Source organism: Schistocerca americana, chromosome 1, assembly GCF_021461395.2.
Source record: "Schistocerca americana isolate TAMUIC-IGC-003095 chromosome 1, iqSchAmer2.1, whole genome shotgun sequence".
NCBI classification, from domain to species: domain Eukaryota; kingdom Metazoa; phylum Arthropoda; class Insecta; order Orthoptera; family Acrididae; genus Schistocerca; species Schistocerca americana.
The window spans coordinates 903697111-903714853 of record NC_060119.1 but is presented as its reverse complement, the minus strand read 5'-3'; the positions used below and the strand labels follow the sequence as shown (position 1 = coordinate 903714853).

Genomic DNA, 17743 nt, shown 5'->3' with positions numbered 1-17743 from the left:
GACACACCTGTGGACTGTTCCATTCTTAATGGCACACTGTGTGACTCATTCTTGTGGGCGAATGTTTGGAGACACAGTAGAGCTTAGGCAAGCAAGTGGCACAGTACTGATCTTTTTAGAGGTGAATGGAGGCAGTGCTGTGAACCTGTATGTAGATGGCAGTAGAGGTGCAGTATTAGCATGGTGTAGAGATGATGGCAAGAACTCACCATTGGATAGGTCCGGAACCAGGTGAAAGTGATGGAAAAAATCCATGCCAATAACTGGTTTTGATAAATCGGTGATTATAAATATCTAAGTGAAAACATTGTTCAAGTTGAGGTGTAGTGTGTGGATCCATGATCCATAGACCTGGATTGTCATATCATTTGCTGCACGGAGTTGGACAGGTGTGTATTCTGGCATTCAACGTGTTGAAGGGGGCAGAAAAGTACTGACATCTGAGTCAGTGTTAATGAGATGTAATTGGCCACTAATGTGGTCACATACAAACAATCTGTTTTTGTGAAAAAAGTGGGCTGGATGCAGTCCAGCCTCATCATTATGGGTGTGTAGGCAGTCTGGTGAACAGTGCGTGAAGCTTTGGAAATTGCATGGTGGATTACAGTTGCAAGAAGAATAAGTATATTGTTCGTGGTACCAGGAAAAGTGATTCTTTGTGGGTGTGGCATATGGTCAGCGGTGTTCTGCACAGGTTTGGGCACAACACAGTTGTTGGTGCTCTGCACAGGTGCAGGTGTGAAATAGCTGGCAGTGCTGCACACAGGTGTGGATGGCAGGTGAGTGGGGGGTTTGTTGTTGCTGTGCAAAGGTCATAACTCCAGCTGAGCACAGGGACATCAGAATCAGCGAAAGCCAGGTGAAGTCAACTCAGCTCATTGTAGCTGGTCTGTCAGTTGTGCAGCCATCGTAGTTGCAAGTCATGCTCACCATCAATGCTGTTGACATTAGTTATATGTTGTCTATGCTGTATGGTAGAATGTATTCGATCAGCGATTTCAAGGCATGCCTCCAAAGGTCGTGCTCATGGGCAACCATAGGCAGTTGGACTTGTGAGAGGAAGCTTCACAAACCACAAGGTGGATAAGGTGTGATCAGGCATGAGGTGGAGATCAGTCTGTGTGCCATAATTGTGATGGAGTTGTAACCTCCCCCTCACTTATCGACCTTAATGACAGTGAAAAATTAAACCGCGTGTACCTAATGGAAATTTGGGAAAGCAATCGTCACCGAAGTTAATCTGTCGGTAAAGAGGGAGGAAAGGGTTACATCTAAATGAAAGGAAAAATGCAAATGAAACTGGTGGAAATTAATTTTGAAAAGGGGTAAAGTTAATAAAGAAAGTAAATGTGCGGCTGTTACGTTAACAATTAACTAGCGGTAATTAGATATTTGAGATTTGGGGAAAATCACGGTCGCCAGTCCCAAGGACAATTACTATAGTAACTGAAAAAGAAAGCTAATTACACATATAATTAGCACTAGAAGCGTGGCAACTGAAGGTTGACACATGTAGTGTGAAAACTGAAAGTTTGTCAGAAGTAATAAATTTCGCTACACTCTGACTTAATTTAGCAAAAGAATTAATAAGACCGGAAAATCAAAAGCTAATTTAGTGACTGAAGTTAATAGTGAGCTTTCTTTCTGAAGCACATCGAATTCCAGTAAAATACGGTTAGTCTTGGACTACCTCAACAATCATTTCAAAAGCAACTTGACTCTACGCAATTTAGAAACAAGAGATTTAACTTTGAACTTGAATTAAATGATTCTGAACAATTAACAATAGTAAAATTTAGTACGTACCAAGCTGAGCTGCAGTCACAGGTAAGCTAAAATATGCTAACAAAACTCGCACTCTTAATTTGTGCTCGTGTAACCTAAATATTGTAGCCAGCTATGAATACTTTAACTGAACTTTGAAATTAAAGCAGTGAAATCTAATTATATTATTTTAATGCTGGCGTTTGAATTTCAACGACACTCGGGTTCATTTCGGAAAAGGAAGGGACCCTGCTTGGCAATGCAATTGGGACAATGAGCAACAAAGGTTCATGCTAAGTTGCTGTAATTTTGCAAGGCAAATGGAACAATTTGAAAAGCTGAGGTCTGCCATACAGTTCTGAAACTTTACGTGCTTTTAGTCTTCCTTGTTGGTTGATTGAAGGTTTGAAGCCGTCGATCGAGGAGGTGGCGACAGTCACTCATTGTCGGCCGCCACTGTTGCAGAAGCTGGATGTTGGCGCGCCTTCTTCTCAACACGGTCACCAGACGAAACAGGCTCTTGATGTGTGCCAGCTAATGCTTCCCGTCCGCGACACCATGTCAGAAACTATCATCGCAAGTCGAGCGCAATTACATGCTGCCAAACCCCGAAAGCGCGGCAACTCGCGGGAGCTACACACAACACACCTGCTCCACTCGCTACTCCAGCCGCACTCCCTCTCTGCCCGCGCTCCACGCGACAGAGTTAACACTACCAAAGATCCTAAACACTTTTGTTCTCCACACGACCTATCGATGTATTCGTTCGATAGTATAGTTTTCCCTAGGCCAGACCCAGCGTATAAATACAAATAATCTTTACACAACAAATCAATTATACATCGACATAAATGCATAAATATATATATATACAAATAGTAAAACAATAACAATGTATAAAGGCACAGAAATGACATATATTCAGGTAACAAAATAAGGAAAAAATTTACAGTACAATAGATGGAAATAGGAGGATATACATTTCCGGCGTTACACGTGCCCCACATTGTCTGAGGATGTTCGTGTAACCTAAACAGACTCAGAAAATGTCCCAAAAAAGAAACAGCGGAAATGCATATGCTCAAAACATCAACAAAATTTAGCATTCGTCTAATTAAGCATAAATCAATTTTTAGACCATAATAATTGAGTGGAGACACTCCTAATCTTATTCCACTCTGTCATCTTGCACAAAATAAAACAGGTTGATAACATTTTAAAATTCATAGAAAACATAGAAAATGGTTTAGCTATTCTAAAATTGTCAAAATTCCTAACAGTATCAAGATATGGAATACTATTTACAAAATTAATCAGAGTACATGGTCATAAAAAACCGGTATATCAAATATGCAAATTAATAATTAATTACATAGAATACACATTTTATATAACCTTTTCATAATTATTATCTCGTCATGAGATTCCACTTAACACTAAACAAGAAAATAATATTCAGTAGATCGGAAAAAACATAAATATTGACAGCAGAATTCTTTCACATCAGCTGTCCGGGAAGAAAAACTATTCCGCCTTTCGTACCCGCAAGTACAAAGAATGCCGAGAGCGGCACAAGAGCCGACAGCGGCACAAGAGCCGACAGGGACTCCGCCTCGCCAGTATTGTTGCGCCCGCCTTTGCGGCACGCTTGATCTCACTCGCCTGCTAAACGGCATTTCCAGAACGTCCGTTTCACTGAATTCTTTAGGAAAAACTCACTCCCGAGTAATCTCAAGGAGTCTCTTAATACTATCACAGTGGATAACTCAACACAGTCCATCATCACACGCATGTACTAGACTGAAACTTAAAACAGCGTCTAAGTACATCGGCAATGACTAGTAAAACACATACTCATGAAATCTTACAGCTAGTTACAAAATCATATTTACATTGCTTAATCTAGTGTGACTCAGCTGAAAACTTAAACTAGCAGCTTGGATTTTTCAATTGATAAATAATCACTCTCTCTTAAATCATTTAGTCAAAATTAATTACTTATTAATTACAACTTCTTTAATGTCCTCTTGGTCAGGCAAAAGCATGGCAATCTAGCAAACCTTAAATCTTACACTCTATATTTACATACTGTACAAATTACCCATTGTGTGGTATTAATCGATCCTAGGTTGGTACAATTTCAAGTCTACTATATTCCGTATACCTAACCGTTTTCCAGAGCTTGGATACTCTAAGCAATAAGCATTTGTGTGAGGTATACCAATGACTTTATATGGTCCATTATAAACAAGCTTAAATTTAGAGATTTCATTGTCTATCTCGCTCGATTTCTCATGAGCTTTTACAAGTACTAAGTCTCCGATTGCAAACTTAGCAATACGCGCTTTAGCGTCATGACGACGTATGCGAGCATCAGCTTTAAGCTTCATTACTTCTCACAAACGATCTTTTTTCACACCAATACTAATGTCAATCCATGGAGGGAATTTGATTATCCCTTCCACTAAACTTTTACTTCTGTCATCCAACAAGATTTCCTCTGGAGAAAATCCCGTCGATTCATGTCTCAAGGTGTTCATAATTCTCTCAAATACTGCTACATATTTGCCCCATGCCCTATGGTTGTGATGGCAACAGGTACGGGAAAGTCGGCCTCGTCTTTGTTCGTGTGTTACGTTTGACACACCGACTACAATACTTTCCAATTCACTTTCTACACCATTGTCAATGCCGAGATTCCTCACATTACAGTAGTTCAAATTCATACCTACGTCAATAACATCCGGCCAGTTAACAATGTGTATAGGCTGGTATTGCCTATGCACATCGTCTCCTGCCTCGTCAAAACTAACTACTATCGTTTTATCTTGTGACATACATGTCAAAGTTTTGCTTTCGCAATTAATCACTGCACGGTACTTTAATAGCCAATCTAACCCGATAATTACTTCCGTAGTTAAGTCTGGCACGACGACAAACTCTTGTTCAAATCGTGCCCCACATATCTCAAAGTTGACAAAAATCTGTTTTGTGACCGGTTTACTGGCCTTCCCAGTAGCACCGATAATTTTCACTCCTGTTACTGGCATAACTACGATGCCAGGTCTGTCTTTCAGTAACTCAAATATTTTCCCAGATACAGCACTCAATTCTGCACTGGTATCAATCAACACGTTTAGTTGTAGTTCGTGCATATTAACAGACACTACTATCTGTCTACACTTGTCCTCGACTGTTTCTTTATTTTCCCATAATAAATCCTTGTCTATATCCATGTCAGTCCAGAAACAACCATCCGGCTTTGATCCTAAATTCGGCTTATCTGGTGGCTTTTTCAGCCTCTGTTCACATACAGTTTTAATTTCAACACATTTGTCGTGAGGCTTAGTCTGTAGCTTCGCCTCCAATACCGAAACCTTTTCCTGTAACTCGTCAACTAGTGAGTATTGCTTTGCTATCAATTCACTAATTGCCACCTTCGTTGATTCCACTTTGGTCAGATTGATCTCATCTGCCAATCTACCTGGAAGAATGTGCCCAGTAGCATCTGAAATTACTTCCTCTGGATCTGCGCAACCCACACCGCTACCGTCTGACCGTATAACGTCAGCTCTAACCTCATACACGCTGTAATCTACATGCTTTTCTACCAATCGTTTCCGGCTATCACTAAAATTTTCGTAATCTTTCTTCTTAATACTCTCGCAATGTTTAAACTGGATGTTCGCGTCGGATGGGTCGGCTACTTCTACCACTACAACTTTCGGTAAAGTCTGCCGGTTAGGGCCAGAACTTTCCGTTACTACTTCAACATTCAACTCCTGCGGGACGAAACACGACGCATCTTGCTCGTGCTCCCCCTTAACATCAACTATTTCTAGTAAAGTCTGCCGGTTAGGGCCAGAACTTTCTATCACTTCACAATAACTATCTTCCTGCGGGACGAGACGCGGCAAATCCTGCCCGCGCTCCCCATAAACACTTCTCCCGTACAGGCCCCTATAATCTCTTAGTTCGTCGTATAAGTGACCGAACTGCCTTAACCAGACCTCATCCCTCTCTGCATCCCCTCGCTCGATGGCGGATGTTTTATCCGACATCTGATCTTCTTTCAACACTTGCGAATCATTCTTAAACTCAATCTCCAGTTCCACTGTGGGTGTTACAGCTGCCACTTTATAATCGATTTCCGGAACACTGCTTAAATTGTTCTCATTGACAGTGAATGTATTTTCTACTGCCGTGTCTACAGCTGATCTACTACTTGTGGGCGCACTCCTTTCTCCTAATACTGGCACACTCTCCCGCCATTGGTTATTCCATACGGAATTTTCATAACAACGACACCTCAGTTTTCTACTGTTATTGGGCCGCCAAAATTTCTCCACGCCCGGTCAGCCCCTCACCGGCGCGGCTAATGGTTTCCCTGTCTCGTCCCAGCAGATACGCTCCCCGGATGCTACTGAGGCGGCTGATCACACCCTCTGGCGTTATTACTATTCTGTGAAGCCCGTATCACGTTAGTGTGATACTGGTTTCCGTCATTCCTGTTATTATTTGCATTGTACCGATTGTTATTACGGTCCGAACCATTATTGTTATTGCTGCCATGGTTGCAGTATGCATTATTCCCATGGTAATCGTTGTTGTGGTTGCTGTGGTACCCATTGTCGTTACCACGGCCTCTACCACTGTTGCGATTATTGCGCCAATTGTCCTCGTCCTCCACTCTTTCCAGGAAATCATTTATTGTCCTGTAATTGCTTCCTACGTAGCGTTTTGTATCATCTGGAAGCTTTTTGTAGAGTTCCCAGACTATTTCGGATTCCGTGCGGCGATCACGCAAATATTCCAACTTGCGGATCCAGCCCTCACAAAACTCCTTCATCGAGCCGCGCGAATTCGCATCAAAAGGCCTCGATACGACAAATTCGCGCCAGACACCTTGCTGTTTCTGCTCTGACCAGTATTCAGCCAGAAACAAATTTTTAAACTCGTCAAAAGTCAGGTTCATAATGTTGAGGTTTAAGCCCCAACGCTTGGCATCACCAGCCAACACATCAATAACCGCATTAATTTTTCTCTCTTCAGTCCATGATCTGGGTAAAACTCTTTCACAATTCTTAATGAAATCCGTCGGGTGTATACCGCCTTTTTTCAAGGGGTCGAACCGCTCCTCTTTCGTCAACACCTCCGAATTATGTGCACAGATTGGCACATAGCTCTGTTTATTGTCAAGTTTCCTTTCTAATTCCGACACCCTCGTAATCACTTGGCAAGTGGTTGTCGCAAGCGTTTCCACTTCCCTCTTTTTCTCTTCGCAGGTATTAGCCTGCTTCGTCACTTTGGTATCTACTTCGGATACTAAAGCCTTTAAAGTTTCCACCTTCTGTTGATCCTCTTTTCTCACTAATTGAATTTGTTCCGTCACCTTATTCTCGATGATCGGAGCAACTGCGTCTCCTACACTTTTCTCGATTCTGCTAATTTTGTAATCAAAACGAGTATTTGTGCTCGCAATTTCCGCCTGAACGCCTATCATTTCCTGTTTAAGATTACCGATTTCGGTATTAATCACGACAATATCGTCTTTGATTTTATCAACTTTTGTGTTAACAACTTCAACATTGTTGTTAACAACATTAATAGCTTTGTTCTGATTGTCTAGCATTCGTTCAATTTTTTTAGACTGAGCTTCTTGCTTGGCAGCCTGAGCTTCTTGCTTGGCAGCCTGAGCTTCTTGTTTGGCAGCCTGAGCTTCTTGCTTGGCAGCCTGATCGTCTTGCTTGGCAGACAGAGCTTTAATTTCTGCCAATTGACTCTTGATTTCGTTAATCAAAACATTCAATGAATCAGTTAAATTCCCGGAAACTACCGGTTTTACTTCCGTAGCGGCTTTTTCTTTAATTGTCCCCCCGTATTCGTCATCAAGGGATTCAGATTTGATTTTCACTTCCGATTCCGAAACAATTTCTAAAGTTTGGAATTCCATTTCTGCTCTTTGTTGCGTTTTGGCGGTCGCGTCTTTCATGCTAGCCGCCTGCCCCTGAACAATGGGTACCGTGGTGCGCATTTCCCACTGTTCGACCGATTGTTCCGTATCCAAGTCTACCAAATTTTGGCAATTGTTGCCTTCACTCATTTTAATATTTTTCAATATAAATGCCAAATCTAAAATCTAATTAGGATTCCTCACACTAATATTCTCGCCGACGTATCGACCATTTCGTAACCAGTACTTTGTTACGAGATTTGCACAATGCAAAATTCGTGCCCAGAACAACCTCAAATCTGAAGATTGTCCTGTCACCAGGTCGCCACGTGTAACCTCCCCCTCACTTATCGACCTTAATGACAGTGAAAAATTAAACCGCGTGTACCTAATGGAAATTTGGGAAAGCAATCGTCACCGAAGTTAATCTGTCGGTAAAGAGGGAGGAAAGGGTTACATCTAAATGAAAGGAAAAATGCAAATGAAACTGGTGGAAATTAATTTTGAAAAGGGGTAAAGTTAATAAAGAAAGTAAATGTGCGGCTGTTACGTTAACAATTAACTAGCGGTAATTAGATATTTGAGATTTGGGGAAAATCACGGTCGCCAGTCCCAAGGACAATTACTATAGTAACTGAAAAAGAAAGCTAATTACACATATAATTAGCACTAGAAGCGTGGCAACTGAAGGTTGACACATGTAGTGTGAAAACTGAAAGTTTGTCAGAAGTAATAAATTTCGCTACACTCTGACTTAATTTAGCAAAAGAATTAATAAGACCGGAAAATCAAAAGCTAATTTAGTGACTGAAGTTAATAGTGAGCTTTCTTTCTGAAGCACATCGAATTCCAGTAAAATACGGTTAGTCTTGGACTACCTCAACAATCATTTCAAAAGCAACTTGACTCTACGCAATTTAGAAACAAGAGATTTAACTTTGAACTTGAATTAAATGATTCTGAACAATTAACAATAGTAAAATTTAGTACGTACCAAGCTGAGCTGCAGTCACAGGTAAGCTAAAATATGCTAACAAAACTCGCACTCTTAATTTGTGCTCGTGTAACCTAAATATTGTAGCCAGCTATGAATACTTTAACTGAACTTTGAAATTAAAGCAGTGAAATCTAATTATATTATTTTAATGCTGGCGTTTGAATTTCAACGACACTCGGGTTCATTTCGGAAAAGGAAGGGACCCTGCTTGGCAATGCAATTGGGACAATGAGCAACAAAGGTTCATGCTAAGTTGCTGTAATTTTGCAAGGCAAATGGAACAATTTGAAAAGCTGAGGTCTGCCATACAGTTCTGAAACTTTACGTGCTTTTAGTCTTCCTTGTTGGTTGATTGAAGGTTTGAAGCCGTCGATCGAGGAGGTGGCGACAGTCACTCATTGTCGGCCGCCACTGTTGCAGAAGCTGGATGTTGGCGCGCCTTCTTCTCAACACGGTCACCAGACGAAACAGGCTCTTGATGTGTGCCAGCTAATGCTTCCCGTCCGCGACACCGTGTCAGAAACTATCATCGCAAGTCGAGCGCAATTACATGCTGCCAAACCCCGAAAGCGCGGCAACTCGCGGGAGCTACACACAACACACCTGCTCCACTCGCTACTCCAGCCGCACTCCCTCTCTGCCCGCGCTCCACGCGACAGAGTTAACACTACCAAAGATCCTAAACACTTTTGTTCTCCACACGACCTATCGATGTATTCGTTCGATAGTATAGTTTTCCCTAGGCCAGACCCAGCGTATAAATACAAATAATCTTTACACAACAAATCAATTATACATCGACATAAATGCATAAATATATATATATACAAATAGTAAAACAATAACAATGTATAAAGGCACAGAAATGACATATATTCAGGTAACAAAATAAGGAAAAAATTTACAGTACAATAGATGGAAATAGGAGGATATGCATTTACGGCGTTACAGAGTCTTGCTCCTTAAAACTTTGTTATAAATAATGTGAGGAATTGCTCCAGGAACCAGGTGAGGAGGTGGTGGAGTAGAACAGTTTTCATAGTCTCATATTTGTTGTCTATCAAGTGGGAAGGTGATATCACTTGTCATCTTCATGTTCCCACATCTAGCTAAGCAGAGTGGTGAATTTTGTACCATCACTGATGACATCACTTGAATCAAAAATGTTGTCTACAATGTCAAATTTGGTTGTTGTATTCAAACAGGAGGTAGCTTGAGATGTGTTCTGTTTCTGACTGTTTGCCAAGGCAATGTTCGTAGTGGAAGAACAGCTGAGCAAGTGCCATGAGCGAGATGATGTGCAGTAGGCAATGCATCTGGCTGCATGAAGTCTGGAGTGATCAGATTCGGCATCGTATGATTTATAGCTCTTTGAAAGTAAGTAGTCATGAATCCAACCAGTTGGATTCCTGTGGCTTGGAAGTAGTCCAGTTTCTGCGTGAACAGGATCCTCTGCAAGATCTCATAGTACATTGTGTGCTACATACAACTGCTTTCCATTGTTGAACACTGCAATAGCACTGTTCAGAGGATTGTCACTTTCACTTTTTATCACACAATATGAATGCAGGGTGTTATCCATAGCATCTGATGCAATGGCACAAGAATTGTTGTCCAATGGCATAATTGTGTGGCACAGTAAGAGCATGATGACAGCATTGTGGTTGCACAGTAGCTGGAAATGTTCAAATTATAAGTGAACATGGTCATCGGAAGTGTAATGCAGTGGTGTATAGCACAATATAGCACAATTTTATGAACAAAAGTAACGTACACTTCAGAGGCATCCAAACTCAACAGTCATAAGGCAAACACTAGTCAGAGAATTTTGTGTGAGGTAACAGTTGACCACCAGTGACGCTGTTTGTAGACACTGTGTTCCTACAATACTAATGTACTTTTTTTTGTTTCTTTCAGATGGTTTCATGGATTTGACTGGGAAGCACTAAGGAAAGGGACAATGAGAGCTCCAATCATACCAGTGGTAAATATAAGCACAACTTTTCTGGCAGGTTTAAATTACCTCTGCAACAGTTTAAATATTTGTAGGGTTCCAACAGTTTTAAAATACCATAACACAACATCCAGTGTTTGAACATAATGATAAGACTAATAGTCATGTTTTTATTTTGTCTTTTCTCCTGGTTTCAGTTTTGAAGCTGTGAATGAATAGCAATGTTCCATTACCTAGTAGTGACTTCTATTCTTTATATTATAACACTGTCATGATTATATGTATGAATAAAGATGGTTTTTCCTTATTTTTGGTGATATTTTACTAAAAGTGTTCTAATCATTTGACTTTTGTATTACTGCAGAACTTTAGTTCAGATACCGTAGTATACCAAGAGAAAATAAAATTACTTTCTTTACAAAATTATTACTACAGAATTGCTGCAAGGTTTTGTCCAGCATCCTTTTCTTTTTCTTACATACATGAATGATTACCTAGTTCTTTGCCCTACAAGACAGTAATGTATTCCGACAATATGACTCTCACAATGAATGATCCTATCATAGACAAAGTGAGAAGAAAAACACATTGTCTACAAAAAAAATGAACTAATGCAAAATAAAAACCAAAACTGAAATAAAATTTTTCTTCCCACAAACTAAGTGGAAAGTGTGTGAATGTGTCAGATTACTAGAAATCATTTGGACCCATTCAAGTGGCATGGAAACAAAGACCAATTGTCCATTAAACTATCATGTATGATTTACTAGGTGAATTAAAATTTTGTGGCAGCAAGTAACACTTCAGTCTTCATATTTTTTTCTTTTCCATTCTCACTTAACTTGTGGAAGTAGTCGTGCTGGCCATATTTAAAATAACTAAAAATATTAACTCTGTACTTTCCTCTATACTTAAAGCCTGTCTCCTCTCAATAAAAAAGAGCCAATACTTTAACATACAGAGGTTATATTTAGAAATATGGAACAATGAACAGAAATAACATAAATTTAGAATATACTGGATTAAATAAGTCCAAAAATAGTCTCAAATATACTGGCAAAAAACTGTATAATAAACCACGTCTGAGAGTGAGAGATATACCATAAACTCCTTGGAGAAATATTTACTGAATCTATTAATCAACTGCTATGTTTACAAAGCAGAATAATTCTTTAACAGTGCACTATTGTAAACCATACATTTAACGGTCAACATAAAATATAAATATAATGTATAATTTTTAATGGAAAGTTGTATTATTGAATACATATAAAACACACAGCATGTCCATGACCAGTCATGGATGAACAACTGAATGAAAATGAATGAAAAGAAAGTACTGGGCAATACAATGAGTTAGGTACTTCTTGGGTTTCTTGAAACTAGAGATCACTTTTTTGAGAACAAAGAGGTTAAAGAGAAAGGCAATAAAATGTATGTTCAAGTACAGGATGAGTCACTAACTGTAGCAAAGCATACTTTCATTATATAATATTCATTCTCCTAAGTAACTTAATTTTTGTCACATATGCTCCAACATCCATTTTCTTGATTATTGTTCCTTTTCACCATGAGTCACAAACAAGTATCTCAAGTTCCATGTACTCAGAACAATATAACTTCCTTTAAGATAAATCCACTCCGGAATAAAATGCATAGATAAGTATCTGCCCACCTTTGACATAATTTCATTTATTTTTTAGTATGGGCTTGGTGTGACAATTACATTTTTGAATATTAATGTTTCAGATTAAAGGACCCACTGATACATCCAATTTTGATAAGTACCCTAAGACAAAAGACAATGCTCCTGATGAATTTTCTGGTTGGGACAAAGACTTCTAGGAAAATAACGCAACGATGACTATGTGCAGTTCAAGAAGTGAGTATTTATGATATACAGTATATTTCCATTATATTTGTGGATTTTAACATAAATTAAATGTTGAACTTTTTCACGGTTTTGTTTAATATCATTAAAATTACTAAGAGACAGAAAGACTCACTAGCACTTATCTTCAGTAAGTCCAGCTTCTGACATTGCGGCCGGCCGGTGTGGCCGTGCGGTTAAAGGTGCTTCAGTCTGGAACCACATGACCGCTACGGTCACAGGTTCGAATCCTGCCTCGGGCATGGATGTGTGTGATGTCCTTAGGTTAGTTAGGTTTAATTAGTTCTAAGTTCTAGGCGACTGATGACCTCATAAGTTAAGTCGCATAGTGCTCAGAGCCATTTGAGCCATTTTTTTTTCTGATATTGCCAATAAGACACTTCAAGTAGAAAATAATTCTCCTAGCTTTCACAACTATTTATTTTTTCATCAGAGTATAAAGAGAGATTATTGTAGAAGAGATTCTGACCCTAGGTTAAGAGAGATCTGCTTGTTGTGAGGAGGATGGAAGCCCAACATGAAGTCAAAGATATTTGAGAGGCTTGGAGGATGAAATTAGTACATTATTAAGAGCGCTGTGGTAGCTTAAGTTCAGAGATGACAAAAACAATGAAGTGAGAAGAAGGCTGGCTTCAAACAAGCAGAGAAAATAAAAAGTGGAAAATAATATTAAATAAGAAACACTTTATAAAGTTCTGTAAAATCATATTTATTTGGTCACGAACCAACTTTCAGCTACTTAGACCATTTTCAGGTAACAACTGAATGTCACAAACATAGATAAAATTGTGTGTAACTTACACAGATAGTAAACAATGCAAACTCCAGTTTGGAATGTGAACAATGTAGGAAAAGACAGATTGCTATTTACCATAAAAATGACATGTTAAGTTGCAGAAAGGCACAATTAAAAGACCTAAGCTTTTGGCCACATCCTTAATCATAAATACAAAGAGAAATGCACACCATTCACTCACACAAGCAGGCACACCTCACACAGACATGACCACCAACTTGGACCAGAATGATATTGTGGTCCAAGCTGCTGGAGTTGGCAGTCATGTACATGAAGGGCGCTTGCTTGTGTGAATGAATTGTGTGTGTTTCTCTTTCTTTTTCTGATGAAGACAGTGGCTGAAAGTTTATGAGTAAGTGTCTTTTAATTGTGCCTGTCTGCATCTTGACATGTCATCTTTATGGTATAAAGTAGCAATCTATCTTTTCCTACATTGTTTACACAGATATTACATACACAGAAGATACAAAAATGACATGTAGAGTGTCTACATAGGAAAACATATTTTTTTATGCAGAAATAGTTAAATTAGCCAAACAAGGAAAAAAGCTTTGTACGTGAAGGTATATTTACAGCTGATGAAAATTAAAGTGAATTTGTGACTAAAATTTAATTTAACAGAGGAGAAAAAGGAAATTGGCATTGGTCATTTAATACTAAGCTGGCATTCTGTGTTTGTTGATTTCCAGTAGAGCCATCTTTCTGCCATTATTAACAGAATGTAAAACTTTACATTCTACATCATATGACCAGTTTACTGTTAAAAGATGATCAGCAGAGGTTAAATCTTTCTTTCTTATTTCCAGCTTCTCTCATGTTCGGATAACCTAATTATCATCGTTCTGCCTCACAACTTGAGACCTATATTTTGTAATATCGATAGCATATGAAAATTTTTATTCAGTAATATGGACAAACTACAATCACATGCATTCATCGTGGAAAAATATGTATTGGTCTTTCAACTGAAAATAGCTCATGTGATGTCTTCTTCTTTCTTGGCTCTACAGCTCATGATGAGCCTTGGCCTCTTCTACAATTTCCTTCCATCTCTCTCGGTCCTTTGCCAATACTCTCCAGTTTCTATAGCCCATCTTCCTAAGATCTTTGATTACTCCATCTTCCCATCTGGCTCTTGGTTGACCACATCCTCTCTGTCCTCCTGGCTTTCCTTGTAATATTCTTTTTGGTACTTCCGTATCATTCATGTGAGCCACATGTCTCGCCCACCTCAGTCTGGATGATTTCACTACCCTTCTGATGGGTTGGTCTTTGTATATGGTGTACAACTCATGGTTGTATCTCCTCCACCATCTTCCTCTTTCACAGATTGGGCCAATAATTCATCTAAGTACCTTTCTTTCAAATGCATCCAGTGTTTCTATATCTTTAGCTGTTAATGTCCAGGCTTCAGAGGCATATGTAAGCACTGGTCATATAAATGATTTATACATAGTTAATTTCATGGTATGAGTCAGGAGCCTTGAGGATAGAAGTCTTGTTAGGGCAAAATAGGCTCTGTTGGCCAGTATTAATCACTGCTTATTTTCAAAGGAGGTATCATTTAGATGTGTAACTGTCAAGCCCAGATACTTGAAATGTTCAACTCTCTCAAATTTATAATTGCCCATTGTTATTACATTTGGCATATGTTCTCTATGTGCTTTTCCAGCTGCCATATATTTTGTTTTTTGTTCATTAATAATTAACCCCATGTTCCTACTGGCCTGTTCAAGAGCTGTAAATGTCTCCTCCATTGCTTTTTGGGTTCTTGCTATTATATCTATGTCATCTGCATAGGCCAGTATCTGCACCGATTTATAGAAGATTGTTCCTCTGTTCAGAAGGTTTGCATTTCTCATCACCTTCTCCAGTGCAGCATGCCAATGCATCCCCTTGTCGCACTCCATTTTTAATACTCAATGTGTTGGACATCATTCCTCCTATTCTTACACTACCTTGTGCTTTGCTCATTGTCATTCTCACCAGCCTTACCAACTTTCTAGAGATACCCAATTCATCTAGAGCTTGATATAACTGCTCTCTATTTATGCTATCATAAGCTGCTTTGAAATCTATAAAGAGGTGATGCGTGCCAACTCGGTATTCGTTTGTTTTTTCCAGGATTTGTCTTAAGGTGAATATTTGATCTATGGTTGACTTCCCAGGAAGGAATCCGCATTGGTACGGCCCCGTTTCCCTCTGTATGATTGGGAGTATTCTGTCGAATAGTATATTAGAGAGTATTTTATATCCCAAATTAAGTAGTGTGATCCCTCTATAATTGCCACACTCCATCTTATCTCCTTTCTTATATATGGGACATGTGATACCCTCTTTCCATTGTTTGGGCATATTCTCCTCTTCCCATATTCTGGTGACCATTTTCAAAAGGCTTTGTTCCAGCTCTCTGCCTCCTTGCTTAAACAGTTCTGCTGGAATACCATCTGTGCCTGCCGCCTTGTTGTTTTTCAATTTCTTCATGGCAGTTTACACTTCTTCTATATTTGGTGGGGTAGTGTTGTTGTCTGGGTCCTCTTCCCCATTCGTGTCTGTTGGGTTCTCTGGTATAGTTATTCTAGGGTTGAGGAGACTATCAAAATACCTGCGCCATCTTTCACATATTCCCTTCCCTTCACTTATTATATTCCAGTTCTCATCTTTTATTGAGCTTGTTTTGCTACCAAAAGGCTTCTGTGCCGCGTTCACCTCTCTATAGAATTTTCTTATTTCATTTTTGCTTCTCATGAGCTCCATTTCTTTGATACTTGCTTTCATCCATTCTCTCTTCTCTCTTTGGTGAGTCTTCTTTTCAAATCCTCAATTTTTCTTTGTATTCTTCAACTATCCTCCTCGTACAGTGTGATCACAGTGTCCTTCTATATGCTTTGTTCTTTTCTTCACTTACTATTTCGCATTCAGTATCAAACCATGATGGTCTTACTTGTCTTGTCCCAATTCCAAGTATCTCTCTTGCTGATGTCTCCACCGTCATTTTTATTGCTTCCCACTGATCTTCAATATTGTTATATTCTCCAGCATTTTCCAGAATCCGAGTTATCTTCTCCTGATACTGTTCTCTTACTTCCACTGATTCTAAAGTTGTTATATTATATTTCTGTGCCCTGGGTCGGTCTCCTTTCATTGCGTTAGATATCCTTGCCCTCACCCATGCCCATACCAGAAAATGATCTGTGTCTATGTTTGGGCCTCTGAGACTCCTCACGTCCAATAGGTCCGATTTGTGTTTCACATCTATCAACACATGGTCAATCTGGTTTACTGTGTTTCCATCCAGTGAGTTCCATGTTCCCTTATGAATTTCTTTATGTGGGAACAGTGTTGATCCTATTACCATATTTCTAGATGCTGCGAACAGCATAAGCCTTGTTCTGTTATCATTACTTGTTGCATGTTTGCTGCAGGGGCCAATTATCGGTCTATAAATCTATTCTTTCCCCACCTGAGCATTTAGGTCTCCAGCTATTATTTTAATATCATGACCTGGGCACTCATCATATGCTCTTTCCAAAGATTGATAGAATACTTCTTTCTCTTCTTCTTTGGATTATTCTGTTGGTGCATGGGCATTAATTATGGAGTAGGTAAAGAATTTCCCCTTTATCCTGAGTGTTGATAATCTTGGACTAATGGGTGTAAACCCTATTACCAAATGCTTTAACTGATGCTGTACAACAAATCCTGTCCCCAGCTGGTGGTTTCTTTCACTGTAGCTATAGAATATATTCGCCTCTTTCTTTTCTTAAACTCCACTCCCTGTCCATCTAATTTCTTGTAGTGCTATTATACTTTGCTTCAGACTCATTATTTGACCCAGCATTACTTTCAGTGCTCGTGGTCGATATAGGGATCTCACATTCCAAGTACCAATATATAGATCTGACCTACGCCTTATATTTCTCTTCTTCCTAATTTTCCCACCTTCGTTTACTTGTATTCCATCCTCTTTGTCCTTTTCCATGCCAGGTCCATCTTCCTTCATCCGTCCGACCTTACTTTGTAGAAGTTTCACAACAGTTGTTTTTTACAGAGCGGGCTGTCAACCCTGCGTCCAACCCCTACCAGGGGATGGGTAATTTTTAATCAGGGTTTTCTTCCCTTAACCTTTGGAGACCCAACTCCCAACTGCAAGGCAGCAGTTATTGTTTTGCTAGTTTTGGTCTGCCCCGGGTATTTTATTTCCCCGGTGTCCACCATAGGTAAACATTCCCCAATTCGCCACCTGGGGAGGCGCCCAATGGGAGACCAGCAAATGCCCGCCGGCCGCGGTGGTCTAGCAGTTCTAGGTGCTTAGTCCGGAACCGCGCGACTGCTACGGTCGCAGGTTTGAATCCTGCCTCGGGCATGGATGTGTGTGGTGTCCTTGG

The 17743-nt window shown here is 39.6% G+C and overlaps 1 protein-coding gene across 4 annotated transcripts in view; it reads left to right on the top strand.

The window, feature by feature from the left end:
• Nucleotides 1–17743, top strand: part of LOC124547561 (cGMP-dependent protein kinase, isozyme 1-like) — a 408150-nt gene that overhangs the window by 356451 nt on the left and 33956 nt on the right. For all 4 annotated transcript variants that reach the window (XM_047125117.1, XM_047125116.1, XM_047125115.1 and 1 more), the window contains exons 14-15: nucleotides 10632–10698; nucleotides 12418–12550. In XM_047125117.1, the coding sequence (XP_046981073.1) occupies nucleotides 10632–10698; nucleotides 12418–12513 (163 nt within the window). In that variant the 3' untranslated portion in view covers nucleotides 12514–12550. The remainder of the gene's footprint in view (nucleotides 1–10631; nucleotides 10699–12417; nucleotides 12551–17743) is intronic.